General features: G+C 42.1%; 1 protein-coding gene across 1 annotated transcript in view; it reads right to left on the bottom strand.

Moving 5' to 3' along the window:
* Nucleotides 1-18,951, bottom strand: part of LAMA3 (laminin subunit alpha 3) — a 250,592-nt gene that overhangs the window by 127,237 nt on the left and 104,404 nt on the right. Inside the window, exons 13-18 of the mRNA XM_081802541.1 lie at nt 11,156-11,293; nt 9,524-9,570; nt 8,706-8,805; nt 7,727-7,779; nt 7,394-7,499; nt 6,580-6,679 (exon numbers count right to left, since the gene is read on the bottom strand). Coding sequence (XP_081658667.1) covers nt 6,580-6,679; nt 7,394-7,499; nt 7,727-7,779; nt 8,706-8,805; nt 9,524-9,570; nt 11,156-11,293 — 544 coding nt within the window. The remainder of the gene's footprint in view (nt 1-6,579; nt 6,680-7,393; nt 7,500-7,726; nt 7,780-8,705; nt 8,806-9,523; nt 9,571-11,155; nt 11,294-18,951) is intronic.

Raw genomic sequence — 18,951 nt, forward strand, 5'->3', positions numbered from 1 at the left:
GATCCCAGGACCCTGGGATCATGACCTGAGCCGAAGGCAGATGCTTAACAACTGAGCCACCCAGGCGCCTCCCCCATATTCATTCTTTTTTTTTTTTTAAAGATTTTATTTATTTATTTGAGAGAGAGAATGAGAAAGAGAGAGCACGAGAGGGGGGAGGGTCAGAGGGAGAAACAGACTCCCCGCCGAGCAGGGAGCCCGATGCGGGACTCGATCCCGGGACTCCAGGATCATGACCTGAGCTGAAGGCAGTCGCTTAACCAACTGAGCCACCCAGGCGCCCATATTCATTCTTTATACAAGTATTAATATATATGTGCCAGGCACTGTTGCTAAGTACCATATATGCAATAGTGAATGTGATGTAAAATATTTCATATGCTAAGTTTACAAGTTAGATACATTTTTCTATATACATATATATTTTTTTAATCATTAGAATGACTTTTTTATGCTTTGTATTTTTTAAAATTTTAAAATTTTTTTTAAAGATTTTATTTATTTATTTGACAGAGAGAGAAAGGCAGTGAGAGAAGGAACACAAGCAGGGAGAGTGTGAGAGGGAGAAGCAGGCTTCCCGCCGAGCAGGGAGCCTGATGCGGGACTCGATCCCAGGACCCTGGGATCATGACCTGAGCCGAAGGCAGACGCTTAACGACTGAGCCACCCAGGGGCCCCTGCCTTGTATTTTCTTAAACTATAAGTCTATAGATGGATTCCTTTCAAGAGTCCAATAATGGCAATCACAGAGAAGGATCAAAAATACTATACACCGCTTGTGTGACATCTCATATTCAAAGAATCTGAAGTTCTTCAAAATGACAAATTCGACAATCCAGTCACAAACTAATAGCAGCTAGTGGATTAAAAGCCATAAAGATCATTTAGTCAAAGAAAATAAAAGGTCATGGCCCTATACTGCAAGCAGAATTACAAAGGCTTACAATTTCTCTGGAAGTGATATACAAAGGTCCTTAAAAATGTTCATACCCATTGACCAGTAATTCTACTTCCAGGAATATGTTCTAAAGAATAATTTTATATATAGTATAAAAAAATTAACATAAAAGAATGCTTATAATAGTGAAACCTTAGAAACAATCTAAATGTACAATTATGAAATAATTTTTAAAAATATGAAATATTATGCAACCATTAATATTTCTGAAGACCAGTGATAATGGAAAATGTCTGCAATATCATGTGAAGTGAAGAAATGGACACAAATTTTATGAAGAAAACATACTAATTTGTATTCATAGAAAAAGCCTAGAAAAAATATACAAAAATATTAAAAGGGGTTATCTCTGGGTGGTAGAATAGGTAGGTCTTTTTTTCCTTTTACTTTTCGGTACTTATTAAAACTTTACGATGAACATATATTACACTTATTATCACAAAAATTATTTAGAAAACAAAGTAAAAGTGAATGCCTTCTAAACTTGTAAGAAAAATGAACAATGCTCAGATAATATCATAAACAAACATTTGGCAGGAATTTAGTACAAAAGGACAAAAGGTTTACCAACCCAGAGAAAAGGCAATATGGCATCTTTGATGCTGGTTTCCTATCCTTGTATCCTAGTTACAATTTACCACTAAATCAAAGGACATGTTCTAAATTTCATATGTACGTAATGGCTGTAATGTAAAAAATCAGTATTTCCGTCTCAGGGTGGTTAATTTAATTCCTATTTGGTTGTATTATTTTTACCTGAAAAATAGCCAATTGCCTTACATAGGTGGAAGGAGAAAAACTTAGCTGGTTAAGTGGGGGAAAGCTCACTTTATCCACAGGAAGGTGGAAAGAGATAAAACATGGGTGGAAAATATTTCTGAACCTATTTACAAAATTCCTCTAGTCCATCATGTGCCTTGTTAGTCTGCAGGGAAACATACCGACAGATGTGTCCTCCTTCACAGACCCTGTTATGTGGCCCAGCAGTGACTGACATTTAGAAATGACTGAAGAGAGCTCAGCTGGGTTGCTGACTTTTAGAATTCAAATGCTGAAAATATCAAGGGAAAGGGGAGAAGTGCCATGCTAACTAAATACAGACAATTTACTTTAACTACACTAAAGATTTCTTTATTAATCTGTTGATAATGCAGAAGTAGTGAAGATACTTGCAATTTAGAAGCTGCACTTCACAGTTTCCAGTGTATGATTAAAAGCCAGAATATTAAAAATTAGCTTTTTCTTCCCTGAGAGAAAATTATGATGGATCATGGTTTCAAAAAAAATCTATACTGATCTAACAGAAATATTCAGAACATTCCACCCTAAAACAACAGAATACACATTCTTTTCGAGTGCACACAGAACAGTCTCCAGAATAGATCACATATCAGGCCACAAAACTAGTCTCAACAAATTCAAAAAGATTGAAGTCATACCATGCACCTTTTCTGACCACAACACTATGAAACTAGAAATCAACCGTAAGAAAAAAATCTGGAAAGAACACAAATACGTGGAGGTTAAATAACATGCTACTCAACAATGAATGGTCACTCAAGAAATCAAAGAAGAAATAAAATATTACATGGAGACAAAGGAAAATGAAAACACAAAAGGTCCAAAATCTTTGGGATGCAGCAAAAGCTGTTCTAAGATGGAAGTTATAGTAACACAGGCCTACCTCAGGAAGCAAGAAAAATCTCAAATAAACAACCTAACATTACACCTAAAGAAGCTAGAAAAAGAACAAACAAAACCCAAACCCAGCAAAAGGAAGGAAATACTAAAGATCAGAGCAGAAATAAATGAAATAGAAACAAAAAAACAATAGAACAGATCAATGAAACCAGGAGCTGGTTCTGTGAAAAGATCAATGAAACTGATAAACCTTAACCAGAATCATCGAAGAGAGAGAGAGAAGTCAAATAAACGAAATCAGAAATGAAAGAGGAGAAAAAACAACCAACACCACTGAAATACAAAGGATTATATGAGAATATTGTGAAAAATTTTATGCCAACAAATTGGGCAACCTAGAAGAAATGGATAAATTCCTAGAAACATATAACCTCTTAAAACAGAATCAGGAAGAAATAGAAAATTTGAACAGACTGATTACCAGCCATGAAATTGAATCAGTAATCAAAATAAACTCCCAACAAACAAAAGTCCAGGACCAGATGGATTCACAGATGAATTCTACCAAACATTTCAAAAACAGTTAATACCCATTCTTCTCAAACTATTCCAAAAAATAGAAGAGGAAGGAAAGCTTCCAAATTCATTCTATGAAGCCAGCATTACCCTGATACCAAAACCAGATAAAGAAACTAGACACACACACACACACACACAGCTGCAGGCCAATATCTCTGATGAACATAGATGCAAAAATCCTCAATAAAATATTAGCAAACAGAATCCAAGAATACATTAAAATAGCCATTCAGCACAATCAAGTGGGATTTATTCCTGGGATGCAAAGGTGGTTCGGTATTTGCAAATCAATCAATGTGATATATCACATCAATAAGAGAAAGGATAAAAACCATATGATCATTTCAATAGGTCCAGAAAAAAGCATTTGACAAAGTACAACATCCATTCATGATAAAAACCTTTAACAAAGTAGGTTTACAGGGAACATACCTCAACATAATAAGGCCTTATATATTAAAAAAAAAAAAAAAACCCACAGCAAACATCATATTCAATGGGGAGAAACGCTTTCCCCCTAAGATCAGGAACAAGACAAGGATGTCCACTCTCACCACTTTAATTCAACATAGTACTGGAAGTCCTAGCCACAGCAATCAGACAACAAAAATGGACTAAAAGTCATCCAAATTGGTAAGGAAGAGGTAAAAACTTTCACTATTTGCAGATGACATGATACTAGACATAGAAACCCCTAAAAATTCCACCAAAAACTACTGGAACTAATAAATGAATTCAGTAAAGTTGCACTGCATTTCTGTACACTAATAATAAAGTAGCAGAAATAGAAATTAAGAAAACAGTCCCATTTACAATTACACCAAAAATAATAAAATATGTAGGAATAACCTTAACCAAGGAGATAAAGACCTGTGCTCTGAAAACTATAAAACATTAATGAAAGAAATTGAAGAGGACACAAAGAAATGGAAAGACATTCCATGCCCATGGATAGAAAAAACAAATATTGTTAAAATGTCCATATTACCCAAAGCAGTCTACACATTTAATGCAATCCCTATCAAAATACCAACAGCATTTTTCACAAAACTAAAACAAATAATCCTAAAATGTGTAGGGAACCACAAAAGACCCCAAATTGCCAAAGCAATCTTGAAAAAGAACAAAACTGGAGGTATCACAATCCCAGATTTCAACATACACTACAAAGCTGTAGTAATCAAAAACAGTGTGGTACCTGCCCAAAAATAGACACATAGTTCAATAGAACATAATAGAGAGACAGAAATAAAACCACAATTATATAGCCAATTAATCTTCAACAAAGGAGGCAAGAATATGCAATGGGAAAAAAAACAGTCTCTGACAAATGGTGTTGGGAAAACTGGACACCTACATGCAAAAGAATGAAACTGGGCCACTTTCTTACACCATATACAAAAATAAACTCAAAATGGATTAAGGACCTAAATGTGAGACCTGAAACCATAAAAATCCTTGAAGAGAGCATAGGCAGTAATTTCTCTGACATCGGCCGTAGCAATTTGTCTAGTTATGTCTCCTGAGGCAGGGAAAACAAAAGCAAAAATAAACTACTAGGACTACATCAAAATAAAAAGCTTCTGCACAGCAGAGGAAGCAATCAACAAAACTAAAATACAACCTGTGGAATGGGAGAAGATATTTGAAAATGACATATCTGATCAATGGATAGTATCCAAAATTTATAAATAACTTATACAACTCAACACGAAAAAACACATAATCCAACTTAAAAATAGGAAGAAGACATCAAGAGGCATTTCTCCAAAGAAGACCTGCAGACAGCCAACAGACACATGAAAAGATGCTCAACATCACTCATCATCAGGAAAATGCAAATCAAAACCACAATAAGACTCATACCTGTCAGAAAGGCTAAAATCAACAACACAAGAAACAACAGGTGTTGGCGAGGATGTGGAGAAAGGAGAATCCTTATGCACTGTTGGTGGGAATGTAAACTGGAGCAGCCAATGTGGAGAACAGTATGGAGGTTCCTCGAAAAATTAAAAATAGAACTACCATATAATCCAGTAATTCCACTTCTGGCTATTTATCCAAAAAATAGGAAAACATTAACTTGAAAAGACACATGCACCCCTATGTTTATACAGCATTACTTAAAATAGCCAAATTATGGAAGCAGCCCAAGTGTCCCTCAATAGAAGAACAGATAAAGAAGATGTGTTGTGTGTGTATAAATATAGCAATATTATTCAGGCATAAAAAAGAATGAAATTGGGGTGCCTGGGTGGCTCAGTTGGTTAAGCATCCGCCTTCGGCCCAGGTCATGATCCCAGGGTCCTGGGATTGAGCCCCACATCGGGCTCCCTGCTCAGCGGGAAGTCTGCTTCTCCCTCTCCCTCTGCCTGCCTCTCTGCCTACTTGTTCTCTCTCTCTATCTCTATGTCAAATAAATAAATAAAATCTTTAAAAAAAAAAAGAGAATGAAATCTTGCCATTTGCAACAACATGGATAGATCTAGAGGATAAGATATAACATTAAGTGAAATAAGTCAGTCAGAAAAATACAAATACCATATGATGTTAATTTAAGAAACAAAACAAATAAATAAAGGAAAAAGAGACAAAAAAAAAAAACAGACTTAACTACAGAGAAGAAACTGGTGGTGACCAGAGGGGAGATGGGTGGGGGGATGGGTAAAACAGGTGAAGGAGATTAAGAGTACACTTATCATGATGAGCAGAGTAATGTATAAAATTGTTCAATCACTGTATTTTACACCTGAAACTCATATAACATTGTATGTTAATTATACCGGAATTAAATTTTTTTTTAAATCTAGAAATTGTTAAATATGACAGGACACGGAGACAGGATGCTGCTGTACCTGTGACAGCCCCTCTTGGAGCTCAGGCTCCACTCGCTCCCTTGTTCCTATAGTTCATTTTAATTAGCTTCTGCATGAGAGGAGGGACTTCGTCCCGCTTCTAGAGTTTTCTTTTCCTTCCCTCCCACCACACCCAGTGTAATGCACGTGGCCTCTCCACACCTTCCATCATGGGTCCCAAGGGAGAAGCTGGACCTGAATCTCCTGGGTCCAGGAGCCTGCCCATTTGCTGGGTCCCTCCGAGCTGCAACTTTGACATGGAGGTTCAGCCACGGGAACCCACCTCAAGCACCCAGCTCTTGGCCTGTCCACCTGGCTTTTTGTACCTGTGGGAACTTTCCAGTGAGGCGGCTCTGTGACCTCCAAAGTGGATGTCTTTAGAGCAACCTTACCTTTAACTGGGCCCCCTGACAAGTGTCCAGATTTCAAATGACAGTACAGCTTCATCTGCCCTCTCTCCTTAGGACGGCCTGTCTCCTCACAGACAGGACTCTCCGAGAATCTCCCACCACATCAGTACAGGAGGAGACCTCCCGGGAGACTCACCGTTGGCACGCCTTCCCCACGACATGCTCTCGGCAATGGCATGTTCCCGAGGGCCCGCCGCACAGGGGGGTGACAGCTCCACCGATGTCACACTGACACCCTGCAGGTCAAGAAACAGTAGCAGTGACCCATCATAGCATCTCCATGCTGAAGCTTTCCCTCCTTCTCTGACAAGCAGAAATCAGTAAGGACAGGGCTGCTTCTTAGCCCTGCCACATCTCATAGCCTGCGGATGTTAGAAACACGTAGGGAGGTGGGAGGTGCCCCCCAAAGCCCACTTGTAAGCTGGGGGTACACCTGGACGTCAGCCCCAACACTGCTGTCCAGCGTAAGGGGCCAGGAGCCCGGGAGCTAAACACAATGTAGCAGCATAGTGCTCTTGTAACCAACCGCTGCTACTGAGAGTCCGTGGCAGAGATCCAACAGCAGCTTTGTGGGGCCACACACCTGCAGGTGTATTTAACACAGTATTACCTCTAAAATCGGGTGCAAGCTGTTTGGATAATACAAAATACATCTTCCAAATGACTAAGTCTTGATGCTACCTGCGAAATTAACAGACGCCTCCCCCTCCGTCCCAATGATGTTTTCTCTAATTAAACCAACAACGTGCTGGGAGAAGAGAAGTAGAAGCAGCCCCAACTGCAATTTATTACTCGTCTCGACTGAGTATTTGGCCAAATTCCCTGGAAAAGAATATTTAGCCCCATCCCATCAGAAAGACTGCAGGAAGACAAAACTGAGACGAGAGATTATCCCGGCAGTCTTTGCCCACCAACACTGGCTTTCCTCAGGAGCCACTGGAACTATTTACCTTGACACCCAAAGTAATTGCTCTTTTCCAAAGCAAAATATCCATCTTCACACGTATCACAGGAATCGCCACTGACGTGGGACTTGCAGTGACAGTCACCATCTCGCTGCAGAATAAGCCAGATGACACAATTTGGTAAAATCGCACAATTCGCTCATCTTCAAGATTTAAAACTGACTCGCTGTGTAACATGAGCAGTTAGCGAGGATCTGAAAATGTCCAGAGAGATTAGCACACCCCGTACAATCACAGAGGCACTAATCCCCTCCCACAGACACCCCACCATCCGCTGTTCTAACGTTGCCCTGGTTTACGGACGATAGGCCGCGTTACCTGCCCACACTCTCCGATTCCACTCACTGTTCCTGCCACGTGGCACTGGCATTCTGTGAAGAGAAGAGAGCGTTCTTGGACCAAGGCCGCCCAGAGGACAGCCCTTGGCTCTGGAAACATGACACAGCAGCTACGTGACATGTGGGGTCACTGTCAGGCACACCTCAGCAGAATTCCCGTTGGCTCCGTTGAAGCCTAAAATGGGACTGCTTTTTGGGGTCAGCAGAACCACCAGATCAATACCATCCACCTACAAGGAGTAATGGCTAGTTGATGACCGCTCTAAGACAAAAGCTGCAACATCATGGGATTTTTAAATGATTCTAATGTCAAGGTCATTACTGATATGCTTACATGAAAACATACTCTAGGGGTCCCTGGGTGGCTCAGTTGGTTAAGCATCTGCCTTCGGCTCAGGTCATGATCCTGGGGTCCTGGGATCGAGCCCCACGCCCCAGTGGGGCTCCCTGCTCAGCGGGGAGTCTGCTTCTCCCTCTGCCTCTGCCCCTCCCCCCTGCTTGTGCACTCGCACTTTCTCTCTCTCAAATAAATAAATAAAATCTTTAAAAAAAAAAAAAAAAGAAGAAAACATTATTTAAGGACATATCCACTCCACTTAACTACCTTTAGCTTGGTGTTTTTAAGTTCCTGTCCTGGCTTCAATCTAAGCATAAAATGAAAATAAAATCAAACCCAAAAGAGGGGTTATAAAAAACAAGGCAATATAAACCATTTATCAAGTAGCTGCCTTTGCAAACAACAAAATGCATATGGAAATGGGATATAAATCCCTTGCTGAGATTTTCAAAATGATAGAAGTTCTGCCAAAAGCAGGGGAAAAAACATCAAAACATTTACACGAGATTTCAGACAAACTGAACTTATTAAATAAATAGCTCTTTTGTGGGTTTAGTCACTGAAGTAGAGAAAATTAAAAGGAATTTGCAATATAGTAAATTATTATGTGTAAAAACCTCACCTGAACATCCATGGGGGTTTTCTTTGGCCAGATTCCAATATAATGGTTTGCAGATGCTACAAGAAGGACTTTCAACATGAGCTTTGCATTGGCAATATCCCTTTAAAAGAAAATCAAATTAACACTTGACATCTCAAAATTAAGACATGTTTTCAAACATATGTTCTGAACAAAGCTTGTCACAGAATTATATTTTGAAAAGTAAATTAAGTGTACCCAGAGGGGAAAAAAAGTACTCTGTTGATTTCAACAGACTGCTCATGGCTTCAGTTTTAGTCTTCTTTTATTTTTTTCTACACATAATCCATATTTGTGGTTAAAACAAAATCGGAAAATACAGAAAAAGAGACATTTAAAAATCACTTTTATTGTTAACATTGTCATTATCTGTTGATTCTGGGACAGCAAGAACAACTCCTTTAAATGGAAAAGTATCTGAATACTTAACATGTTGAGGATTAGTAGAGAATGATGTTTATCTGAAAGTACTTTTGTAAGATGCAAGAGTCACTGCCTCATTGTAAGGACGCAGAACCTCTCTTCCTCAGTCCCTCGAATGCCTGGAGGTCCACCATCTCCAGGCTTTGAAGCTAAGAAGACAGAGCATTTCTAAAGCACTTAGAAACCTCCTCGGAATACCTGGTATTCACAATATCACATATGCACTTTGAACAAGAACAGTGACCTCTTTTGCAATTTGGCTTCGGGTCTTATTTTAACGGACTTTTTATTTCGGGAAGCTCCCAAATGTGTTAGTCTGTAACATGTATCCAAATACATCAGTTAGAATTGTAACCCTTTTATAATCCTCTACTTACCGAACTGGAGTCCAGGGTACCAGCTGGGTCACAGGCACTGCTGGAACCTGCACATGATTTAGAAATATGGCTTGTTTTAGTGTTTTCAAGTTTTAAAAGTTTTATTTGTTTTTAAAAACAATGCACCTATATTTGTATTTCTTGATAGATGGGTGGCAAGGACTGTGCGTGCAATTCAGAAAAAGGCACACCTCGAATAACCTTTAGAGTCCTTAATCCCCAGAACACCCCTTTTGCCACTTACCTCCATCCCCCTGCCTACTACTCATTTCTGACTGATCATGAAGGAGATTGGGGAAAAGATTCCAGAATTTTGAACGACTTTTAGGATTGTCCAGAAGAGGGCAATATTGTACCAAGAGACTTTTTAATTGTCCACTAAATAGAAGCTACAGATTTGTTTAAGTACATTTTTTGGTCACGCAAGACTTAATTCTTTAATTATCACAATCCCCTTGCTACCCACTTGTACTAAAATTATTTCTAAAATGAATTAGCTTGTTCTCCTGCCTTAGTCAATACAGTATTACAAGCCCAACAGAATCTCTCTTCAATAAAGGAGGATCTTGCAAAGTCTCAGCATTACTATTATACAGTAGTATGGCTATTAGAAGGAAGAGGGTTTGGGTAAGAATGCCCTAGCCTTCTCAAACGCAAAATGTCCCCTCTGACTACTGGCTACAATTTCTACCGGCAAGAAAACCCGGTCCCTTGAGGATTCTGGTGAGTGAGGTTCTGGGGAATCAGGTTGGCGCTGGGGCCCTGTCTTCAGACAGCTCGGAATGCAGAGCTCAGAGCGCTACCAAGAGCAGGAAGGAGTCAGAGAAAGCCATAATCTCCAAGTGGAAAGTCTGGTGCAGGCTTCCTCAAATACCTCTTCTCAACAGGGAAAGGGACCTCTAAAGCCGTTGCCGGAGCTCCTCGCCCCTGGAGGCTGCATGCCCCCAAGAGCACAAGGAGATGCGACGGGCATCTTATTTCTGTGCCCCCTGCTGCAGAGTACGGCAGACTCTCAACGTCTCCTACGGGGGGGGGCGGGGAGGGGAGGGTATTAACCAAACAGACTAGGTCACCCCCCTCCCCTTCCACCTATGCTGTGTGAGGACAATGCCCCCAGGAGGCGGGGCAGCGACACAGCATAGGTCGTGTTCTGCCTGCTAGCAAGGGGACGTGCTATCGCTTCTCGGCCTTTTGGCTAAGATCAAGTGCAAGGGCACCTGCTAGAGTCACCCCTCAGGGGATTCCGGAACAGCCAGCATCAATGCTGCGAGCCTGGAACCAGAGAGAAGCCAGGGTGCCTTGGGAAGGGGTCAAGGAACACTTGGGGTAGCTCAAAGGGGTCACCTTGGCCACACTGTTATACACAGGAATTGACATGCAAATCAAGGAATATAAATTCATAATACATGGGAATTTAAAAAAATTTGTAGGAATAAATCATCTCTGATTTCCTTTGAGGACGCATTATCTGATACATGCATTTTCAATGGACACGAACTGGGGAGGAACCAGGCAGATGAGGGTCAAACGTGTAGAGGCGACCAGTGGTGGGTCCCCTAGGCTTGTCTGGGAGTCTGGCTGCACACATTTCAGAGAGGAACCGACCCTCTGGCATTCTGATGTCTTCCCTACCTTGGCAGTGAGGGAAATCATAGGCTCCTGAGAGACACCTGTCACACCGCTGTCCTGTAATCCCTGGAAAGCATTCACATTGTCCCGTCACCGGGTTGCAGGGCATCTGGTAGGAGCCAAGGACTGAACACTGGCAGGCTGAATGAAAAGACATCTGTCAGACCCAGGGCAGCGGGGTGTGGGGCCTGGATAGAGCACGGCGGTGGGCCAGAGAGACCCAAATGCAAGTTCCCGCTATGGGGTTGGTTCAGAGAGGCATGGCTAGGCAGTGACAGACCCAGAGCATTTACCACCACTCCACCCTCCCACTTTTTATTCCTCCATCCAGCAGACTTGGATCAAAGGCCTACTACGCTCAGTGGCACCAAGACTAGATGTGGGGGTGGAGGTAATTAGGAAAAACACACATTCCCTGACCTCAAAGAGCTCAAAACCCAGAAGAGGGGCCAGGGAGTTATTGACATAGTATGAAGCACCTCCCCCGCCCCCACCACTGCCAAGAAACTGTAAGAGAAATGAAGACTCGTGCCCAATGCCACTCAGCCAACTCTTGGCAGACAGCAGGACAAGGACTCCGATCTCCTACTGCCTTCTGGGTCAGAGTTCTTTCATAGCCCCTCGTTACCCAGCCCCGCCCCGGGGCCTATCTGCAGAGATCATGTCCCCACCGAGGGGCACATTATTGAGGAAACGTTCTTGGGTTCTGTGATGGTTAATTTTTATAATGCCAACTTGGCTACACTATGAGGCTCAGATGTGTGGCCAGCATCAATCTAGATATTGCTGTGAACATTGTTTCTTCTTTTAAGATATAATTAATAACTTAATCAGTTATGATTGATAAGCTTGAGTCAAGCAGATCACCTTCCACAATGAGGGTAAGACCTCATCTAATCAGTTGAAAGCCTTAAGAGAAAGACAGAGGGTCCCAAGGAAGAAGGAACTCTGCCCTCGGATTTGAGCTGCAACATCAGTTCTTCCCTGGGTCTCCAGCCCACCAGCCTGCCCTGCAGGTTTTAGACTCGCCAGCCCCCACAATCATGTAAGCCAATTCCTTAAAATAAATCCCTCCCCATACACACACACACACACACACACACACACACCTACATCCTATTGGTTCTGTTTCTCTGGAGAGCCCTGATTAACATAAGCTCTTTCTGCTATTTCTGTCTTAAAGGAAAGTGAATACGAAAACACTGGCCCAGTGCCCTAACCAGCCCAGCCGTGGCAGCTCCAACCAGCATAATGTGGGGGACATGGCCCCTGGCTCCTTGGGCCACAGATGTTGTCCAGGGAGCCTCAGGAAACAGTTACCCTCCAGAGGTGAAAACAAAGACCCAGGCTTAAAGGCACGTACATTGTTTTAAATCACGAGTTCCTCAATCTGGCATCACACGTCTCACTTCAATCCAGCTAGCAGGGACAGCTGCCAAATTCCAAACCCAAACGTCAACACTGGTAGCCCCTCCTCCCTCTTGGAAATACTATAATGTCTTACAAACACTTTCATGCTGCTCTTTGTGTCGGTCCAGGTCCTTTGAAGTTTCTGGAGTATTTTTACCTCTTGCCTCCTCCTGTTTCACCTTTAAGACATTTTTACCCCCAAAGAGTATAAAAACTAAGGACAGTAAAGCTCCAAAGGGAGAGGAGTGTGTCTGTTGTGCTCCCCAATGTCTTCCAGCATCACATACAGCCCTGGTCCCAGTATATGTTCCTATTCGTTCATTGAAAGACTACGTAACTACTGAAATCTTCCTGAGGTCCACCCTGTGCGGGCATGCATTCCCTTACTGAATCCTGCAGCATTGCCAAGAGACAGGTATTTTATGAGTAACCCCATTGAGGGGTTTACTTCTCAGTAAAGAAGCTCATCGGATGAGATGAGGCTCCCCCGACACCATGTAAATCACAAGGTAAACATTGCTCCTTATTGCTTCCAGGATGCAGACACTGCCTAGGACTTTGGAGCTTTTCCTTCTGTTGGAAAAGCAGGCTGGCACATTCTCCAGTCTAAGCCACAAAGCCGGCAGCTGGTAACACCGCACCTGCTACCACCCACCTTTCTGGTTACCTGGGCATCGGGCAGATTCAATCTACAGAAAATTCTCAGGTTTCTTCCAACCAACCACCTTGATGTTCTCCTAGACAAAAACTGAATTACAAAGTGAAGGGCCAGTTCAAGACCCAATTGCACTGAACGTGGCTTCAGACTTCTCCCCACACCCAGCCCTAGGGTTTTGTCTCCCCTCTTGGGAAAGTGGGGAGGGGTCTCCCGGGAGCATCCTGAGCCATAAACCTTCCCTGCAGCAGCATCCATCATTAGCTGGGCCCATTTGGCCTCTTCTCTTATTTGGTTTGTCTGATCCATGGGACTATGCTGACAGGAAGAAGGAGGTTAATCTTGTACTGGCAACCTATTTATAGTTTTCTAAGGAAAGATCTGTCACCACAACCCAAGGACCACAGCGAACTCCAATAGGGACAGTTCCTGGCCCTGGGTCAGGTCAGTGTGGTTGAGGTTTGGGGGCAGCTCCACTTGGCACCCTTTTGGTTCCTAGTCATGGGAGAACCACTTGTTTCCACAACCCACACCTTCCTAGCCTCTGTTCTAAGTGCTGACTAGTTGCTGCCCAGCAAACTGTACCAGGGAAGGCGGGGAGAGAGAGGAGGAGAAGCATGAAGGAGAGGAAAACAGGAATGAGGAATGGAGGGGAGAGGAAAAGCTGGGGGTGTGGTGGGAGGAGGAAAAGGGGGGAGTAAACCCCCCCAAATGACCAAGTTAACTGAGAGAATTACAGTTGTATGCTGTAATTGAAGATAAAGAGGTGAACCAGATATCAACATAAACACAAGTTTTAAATACATATAGACAATTCTCCAATGGGGTCTCCTATCTATGATTTGACTTTCACCTATGAAAAAGAAAACTGCAGGGCACTTGCGTGAGCCGAAATTAAAATAAGAATACGGCACTGTACTTAGAGAAGTCTGGAGCAAATTAAGTTAATGGGAAACGTGAATGCAGAACCGCTGTTGGCAAGAACAACTTAGAAGGATTTTTAAATTCCTCAAGAAGATTTTTTAAATCTTTGAAACAATATAGAGCAAAGCCATAAGAACATTTTTTTGGCTAGAATATACTGGACCATCTGATGATGCAGCATTTGGGGTCATGTTGATTTTATTCTAAAGTTCAGTGGCCAAGCAATCAGTTTTGTCTTAAGAAAAAAAATATCAGATATTAAAATACTGTGTTGGACCTCACCGTTAGACTAAGCTCAGATTTCAGTGAGTCTGAGTCTCAGGCAGTAGCCGCAAAGCCGCCCCCAAGGGAAAATTGTAAAAAGATCACAAAAGCTGTTAGAAAAAGGAAAGAGCAAGAGAAGAGAGACTATCACAGACAGAATTCTTCCAGAACCTAGCGGTCCAAATGGAACCACAAGCTTCAAGGTGCACGCTTACACCATGCCAGGAATATGATGGATGGTGCATTTCCTGCAAAACTTGGCAAACAGTGGTGGTAGGCCCCTCTGAAGCTGGATGTGCTCTGGCAGGGTCCACTGAGACAGGACTTGAGGTGATCTGCTCCCTCTCACCCCCCTGCTGGAGTTCCAAAGCCTGAACAATGCTTTCTCTCACAAGGGCATGGGACTAGTGTACACAGTGAACCTGCCCCTCTGCCTCATTATGTGAGCCTTTCCCTCCACTTGAGCCACGACTTTGAACCACAGCCAGAACCCAAAAGAGGCTGGCCGCACACAGTCACCCAGGGAGCCAGGGAGCACCTGCTCCTCTCCCCCAGCCCCTCTCTGCAGCCCTCGGCACACCTTCTCAGTCTTGTGTTTTCGTGGTCTGCCTTTTGGCCAGTGAGCTCAGATGACTTTGGTTGACCTTTGGAAGCAGAGCTCCAAACCAGCTGTACCAAAAATATAAATGAGAAGATACATTCTTATGTTTCTTAAAACCAGACTCTATCATTTAAACAAGGAATGTTGCATTATGCACGGTGGCAGATCGAAGAGTTTTCATGTCAGGTGTCATCTTCTTAGGAAAGAAAGATGCTACAGTTAAACCTCATAGGCCTTCCTAATCTCTTATAGGACTGGTCACTTTGGGGAACTAGGTTTTCTCCGATTGCTGATGATTTTAGCAACACACAGTTCTGCCACCCTGTTTTGGTTACGGCATCCTGATTTTGTGGTGGCAGGACGGGGGTGGGGGTGGGACAGCTCTTCTCCTTCCTCCACCCGCGCTGTTCAGACTATGGACTTCACTGTGGTTCCCTGGATGTGGGGAGACTCGGGCTTGGCCAGTCAGAGCACGGAATGCCACGGCCATGGGCTTGGTTCAGGAATGGGCACATGATCCAGTCAGAACAGACTTGGCCTGGAGGAATGCACGCTCTTTTCCCTAGACTTGAACCTGGAAGGATGAATGTCGGTCTGGTCAGGCTGCTGTAATAAAATACCATAGGCTTGAACATTCTCACTGTTCCAGAGGTTGGGAAGTCCAAGAGAAAGGTACCAGCTGCCAGCAGATTCGGTTCCTGGGCACTCTCTTCCTGGCTTTCGGACAACTGCCTTCCTGCTGTGCCCTCACATGGCAGAGAGCGTGTCTGTAAAACTCACTGGTGTCTCTTCTTAGAACGACACCAACCCTATCAGATCAGTGTTCCAACCTTTGACCTCATTTAACCTTAATTACTTCCTTACTCCAAATACAGTCACCTTGGAGGTTAGGGCTTCAACGTATGAATTTGAAGGGGACACGATTCAGTCCACAGCGACGTATGTCTAAGAAGTGTCAGCTACCATCTTAACACCACCTGAGACCTCAAAATGAAGCCAACCTACAAGAGAGCAGGCTTGAGAGATGGAGAAAAACAGACCCTGCCAACATCTTTTGAGGATCAACCTGTTCGTGAAACCAAATATGCCCAGAACTACTCAATCACAGCCAATAAATTCTTTTTGCCTTAAGCCAATTTAGGTTAAGTTTTCTGTCACATGAAACTATGGAGTCAAAATTGACGCTTTAATCACCAAAATGTTCTCATTTTAAAAGTACTCTTACCAAATAGTGCTCTTACCAAAATGTATGATGTATCTTCCTTCCTCCTGAAACACATATTCAGACATAATTTCACGACTACACCGTGATCCAGAGCCATTATTATGGTATTCATATCCTTATTCTAACAGTGACATCTTCGGTACCTCCTGAGTTGAGGAGGATTATCTGCTCTTCATCAAATGGTCCCAAGCTGCTATACGGCCTCAGTTTCACGTCTGCTTTGGTTTCTTCCCTTACTGTCAGTGTGTTGTCTTAGCAATTTTCCCCTCCCTTCTAATTTTACGTTTCTAATTCACCATGGGTGTGGCTTAGAAAACAACCAAACTTAGCACAATTATTAAAAAAAAAAAAAAGAGGCATAGGTAAGAGAGGGCCTATGGGATTCTTCTAGCAGTGAAATGCATGGATTTTAGCGCAGATCTTTGGAAGTGTCCTTTTTCACTTTACAGAGGCAATGGGGGTTGAGGGGTCTTATTGCCTCATTCTCTCATTTTAGCTCCAGATGCATGACCCAGATGAACAAATTCCATCTAGATGGAATAATACTGTACTGCTGTTCAAAGAATGAGGGCATATATTTAAAAAGTCATTTTTTTTAAGTGGAAAAAAAATGACCAGGGACGCCTGGGTGGCTCAGTTGGTTAAGCGACTGCCTTCGGCTCAGGTCCTGATCCTGGAGTTCCAGGAATGAGTCCTGCATCAGGCTCCCTGCTCGGCGGGGAGTCTGCTTCTCCCTCTGATTCTCCCCCTCTCATGCTCTCTCTCTCTCTCAAATAAATAAATAAGAAAAAAAAAAAGACCAGAGTTTGAGGTTTATTATAGAAATCCATGTTTCAATAGGCAGAGCATTAAAAATAATCACAGCTCCTATAAGCAAATCAGAATCATGGCATCCCTTTAAGGAAACTGTGCAGATTAAGCCACATTAAGGTGCAACTGAATGTCATATAATTCATGTATTGAAAAAGCACAGCTCCTGCTATAACTAAACCCGTGGCTCTTTTCGACTTCACTCAGTGCTGGTGATTGTCCCCCTGCACCTACATGAATACGCTAGCAAGTTCTAGGCTTTTCAGCACTCTCTTAGGTAAGAGAGCAATCATTAAGTCAAAACCCAGTTTAAGGTCAAATCTCAGGACATTAACATTTATATCCTCCCTTCTTCCTGGGTTTAAGGCAGAAGAGTAAAGGAAGACTACGGATTAAAGATGAAACAGGGGATGCATCTCAGATGAGTTCCTCATGCCCTTTGGTCCTTACTCCTGTCCTATAGAGAAAGTATAAAAGATAAGACAGAGTGGTTGCTTGCCCCCTGAACAGGTTTAGGAAGGAATTATGCAATGTAAACTGGCCCAGGTGAAACAGATTTATCAGATGATTGCTGCAATCTACTGAGCAACAGTTTCCAGGTGAAAGAGGGATCCTAAATTCACCCAAATACTCCATGATTTTCAGACAGTAACTATTTGAAAGTCTGAAGCCACAAAACCAAAGAGTAGAATGAAAGAAAAGTGACCAACTACTCAGAATCATAGACAAAATCCTCCAGGATTACATAACACAGTAGCTTTCAAATTTTTTTTAGCTACATCCACAGTAAAAAATAAATTTTATGATGTACTGTATGGTGACTAAAATAACATAACTTAAAAAAATAAAAATAAATTCAAAAATTTTTTAAAAAGAAATTTTACACTGTAACCCAATAAACAGGCTACACATACACAGAGATTGACAGATGATGAAGATGTAGAAACAATGATATTTATTATTATAGGAGATAACTATGAACAACAAGAACTTTGCAAAACAATTCTTTACTGCTTAGAATGCATATTCTATTCTATTCTATTCTATTCTATTCTATTCTTTCTATTCTATTCTAATTCTATTCTATTTCATTTTAATGCTGGTCCATACTCACTGAATTGATTTCTCCGTGCACTGATGGTGACCTGCAGTGTGAAAAATACAGCCTGGGAAGCACAGTCCTCATGCTTTTTGAGGTCTTGGGACCTCTAGCTGCTGCAGATGTGAAGGAAGAGAATATAATTCCTAAAGGTACACCAGGGTGAGGGTCAAGAAATGTGGTGTTACTCATCACCCTGCAACTACCTAGCTTTCCCTGCATCTCAGATTAGTAAAATAGGTAATTTCAATTTCTTTTAACTCCAAAATTCTAATGCATATCATTTTATCACTGTTGTAAATAAGATACCAGGAGAGATGGGCGCAAATTTCCAGAAAGATAAGGCTGATGTGTGTCTGGAGAGGCAATACCCTGCTTTCATGTGCTGGATTCCCCCACCCGTATCTTTTTGAAAAAGAGGTTTATTGAGATATAATTCATATACCATACAATTTATCCATTTAAAATGTACAATTCAATGTTTTTTAATGTATTCAAAAGGTTGTGCAACCCTCAGCATGATCTAATTTTAGAATCATTTTTGTCCCCCCCAAAAGAAACCCCATACTCATTATCAGTCAATCCCCATTGCCCCATCTCCGCCGCCCCACCCACCTCGATCCCAGCCCTAAGCAACCACTAATTTACTTCCTGTCTCTATGAATTTGTCTGTTCTTGACATTTCATATAATGGAATCATGCAATATGTGGTCTTCTGTGACTAGCTTCTTTCACTTAGCATCATGTTTTCAAGGTTCATCCAAGTTGTGGCATGTATCCATACTTCTTTCTTTTTTTTCCCAATAATATT

This window comes from Leptonychotes weddellii, chromosome 13 (genome assembly GCF_054177405.1).
Source record: "Leptonychotes weddellii isolate Sample4059 chromosome 13, ASM5417740v2, whole genome shotgun sequence".
In the NCBI taxonomy this organism is placed as follows: domain Eukaryota; kingdom Metazoa; phylum Chordata; class Mammalia; order Carnivora; family Phocidae; genus Leptonychotes; species Leptonychotes weddellii.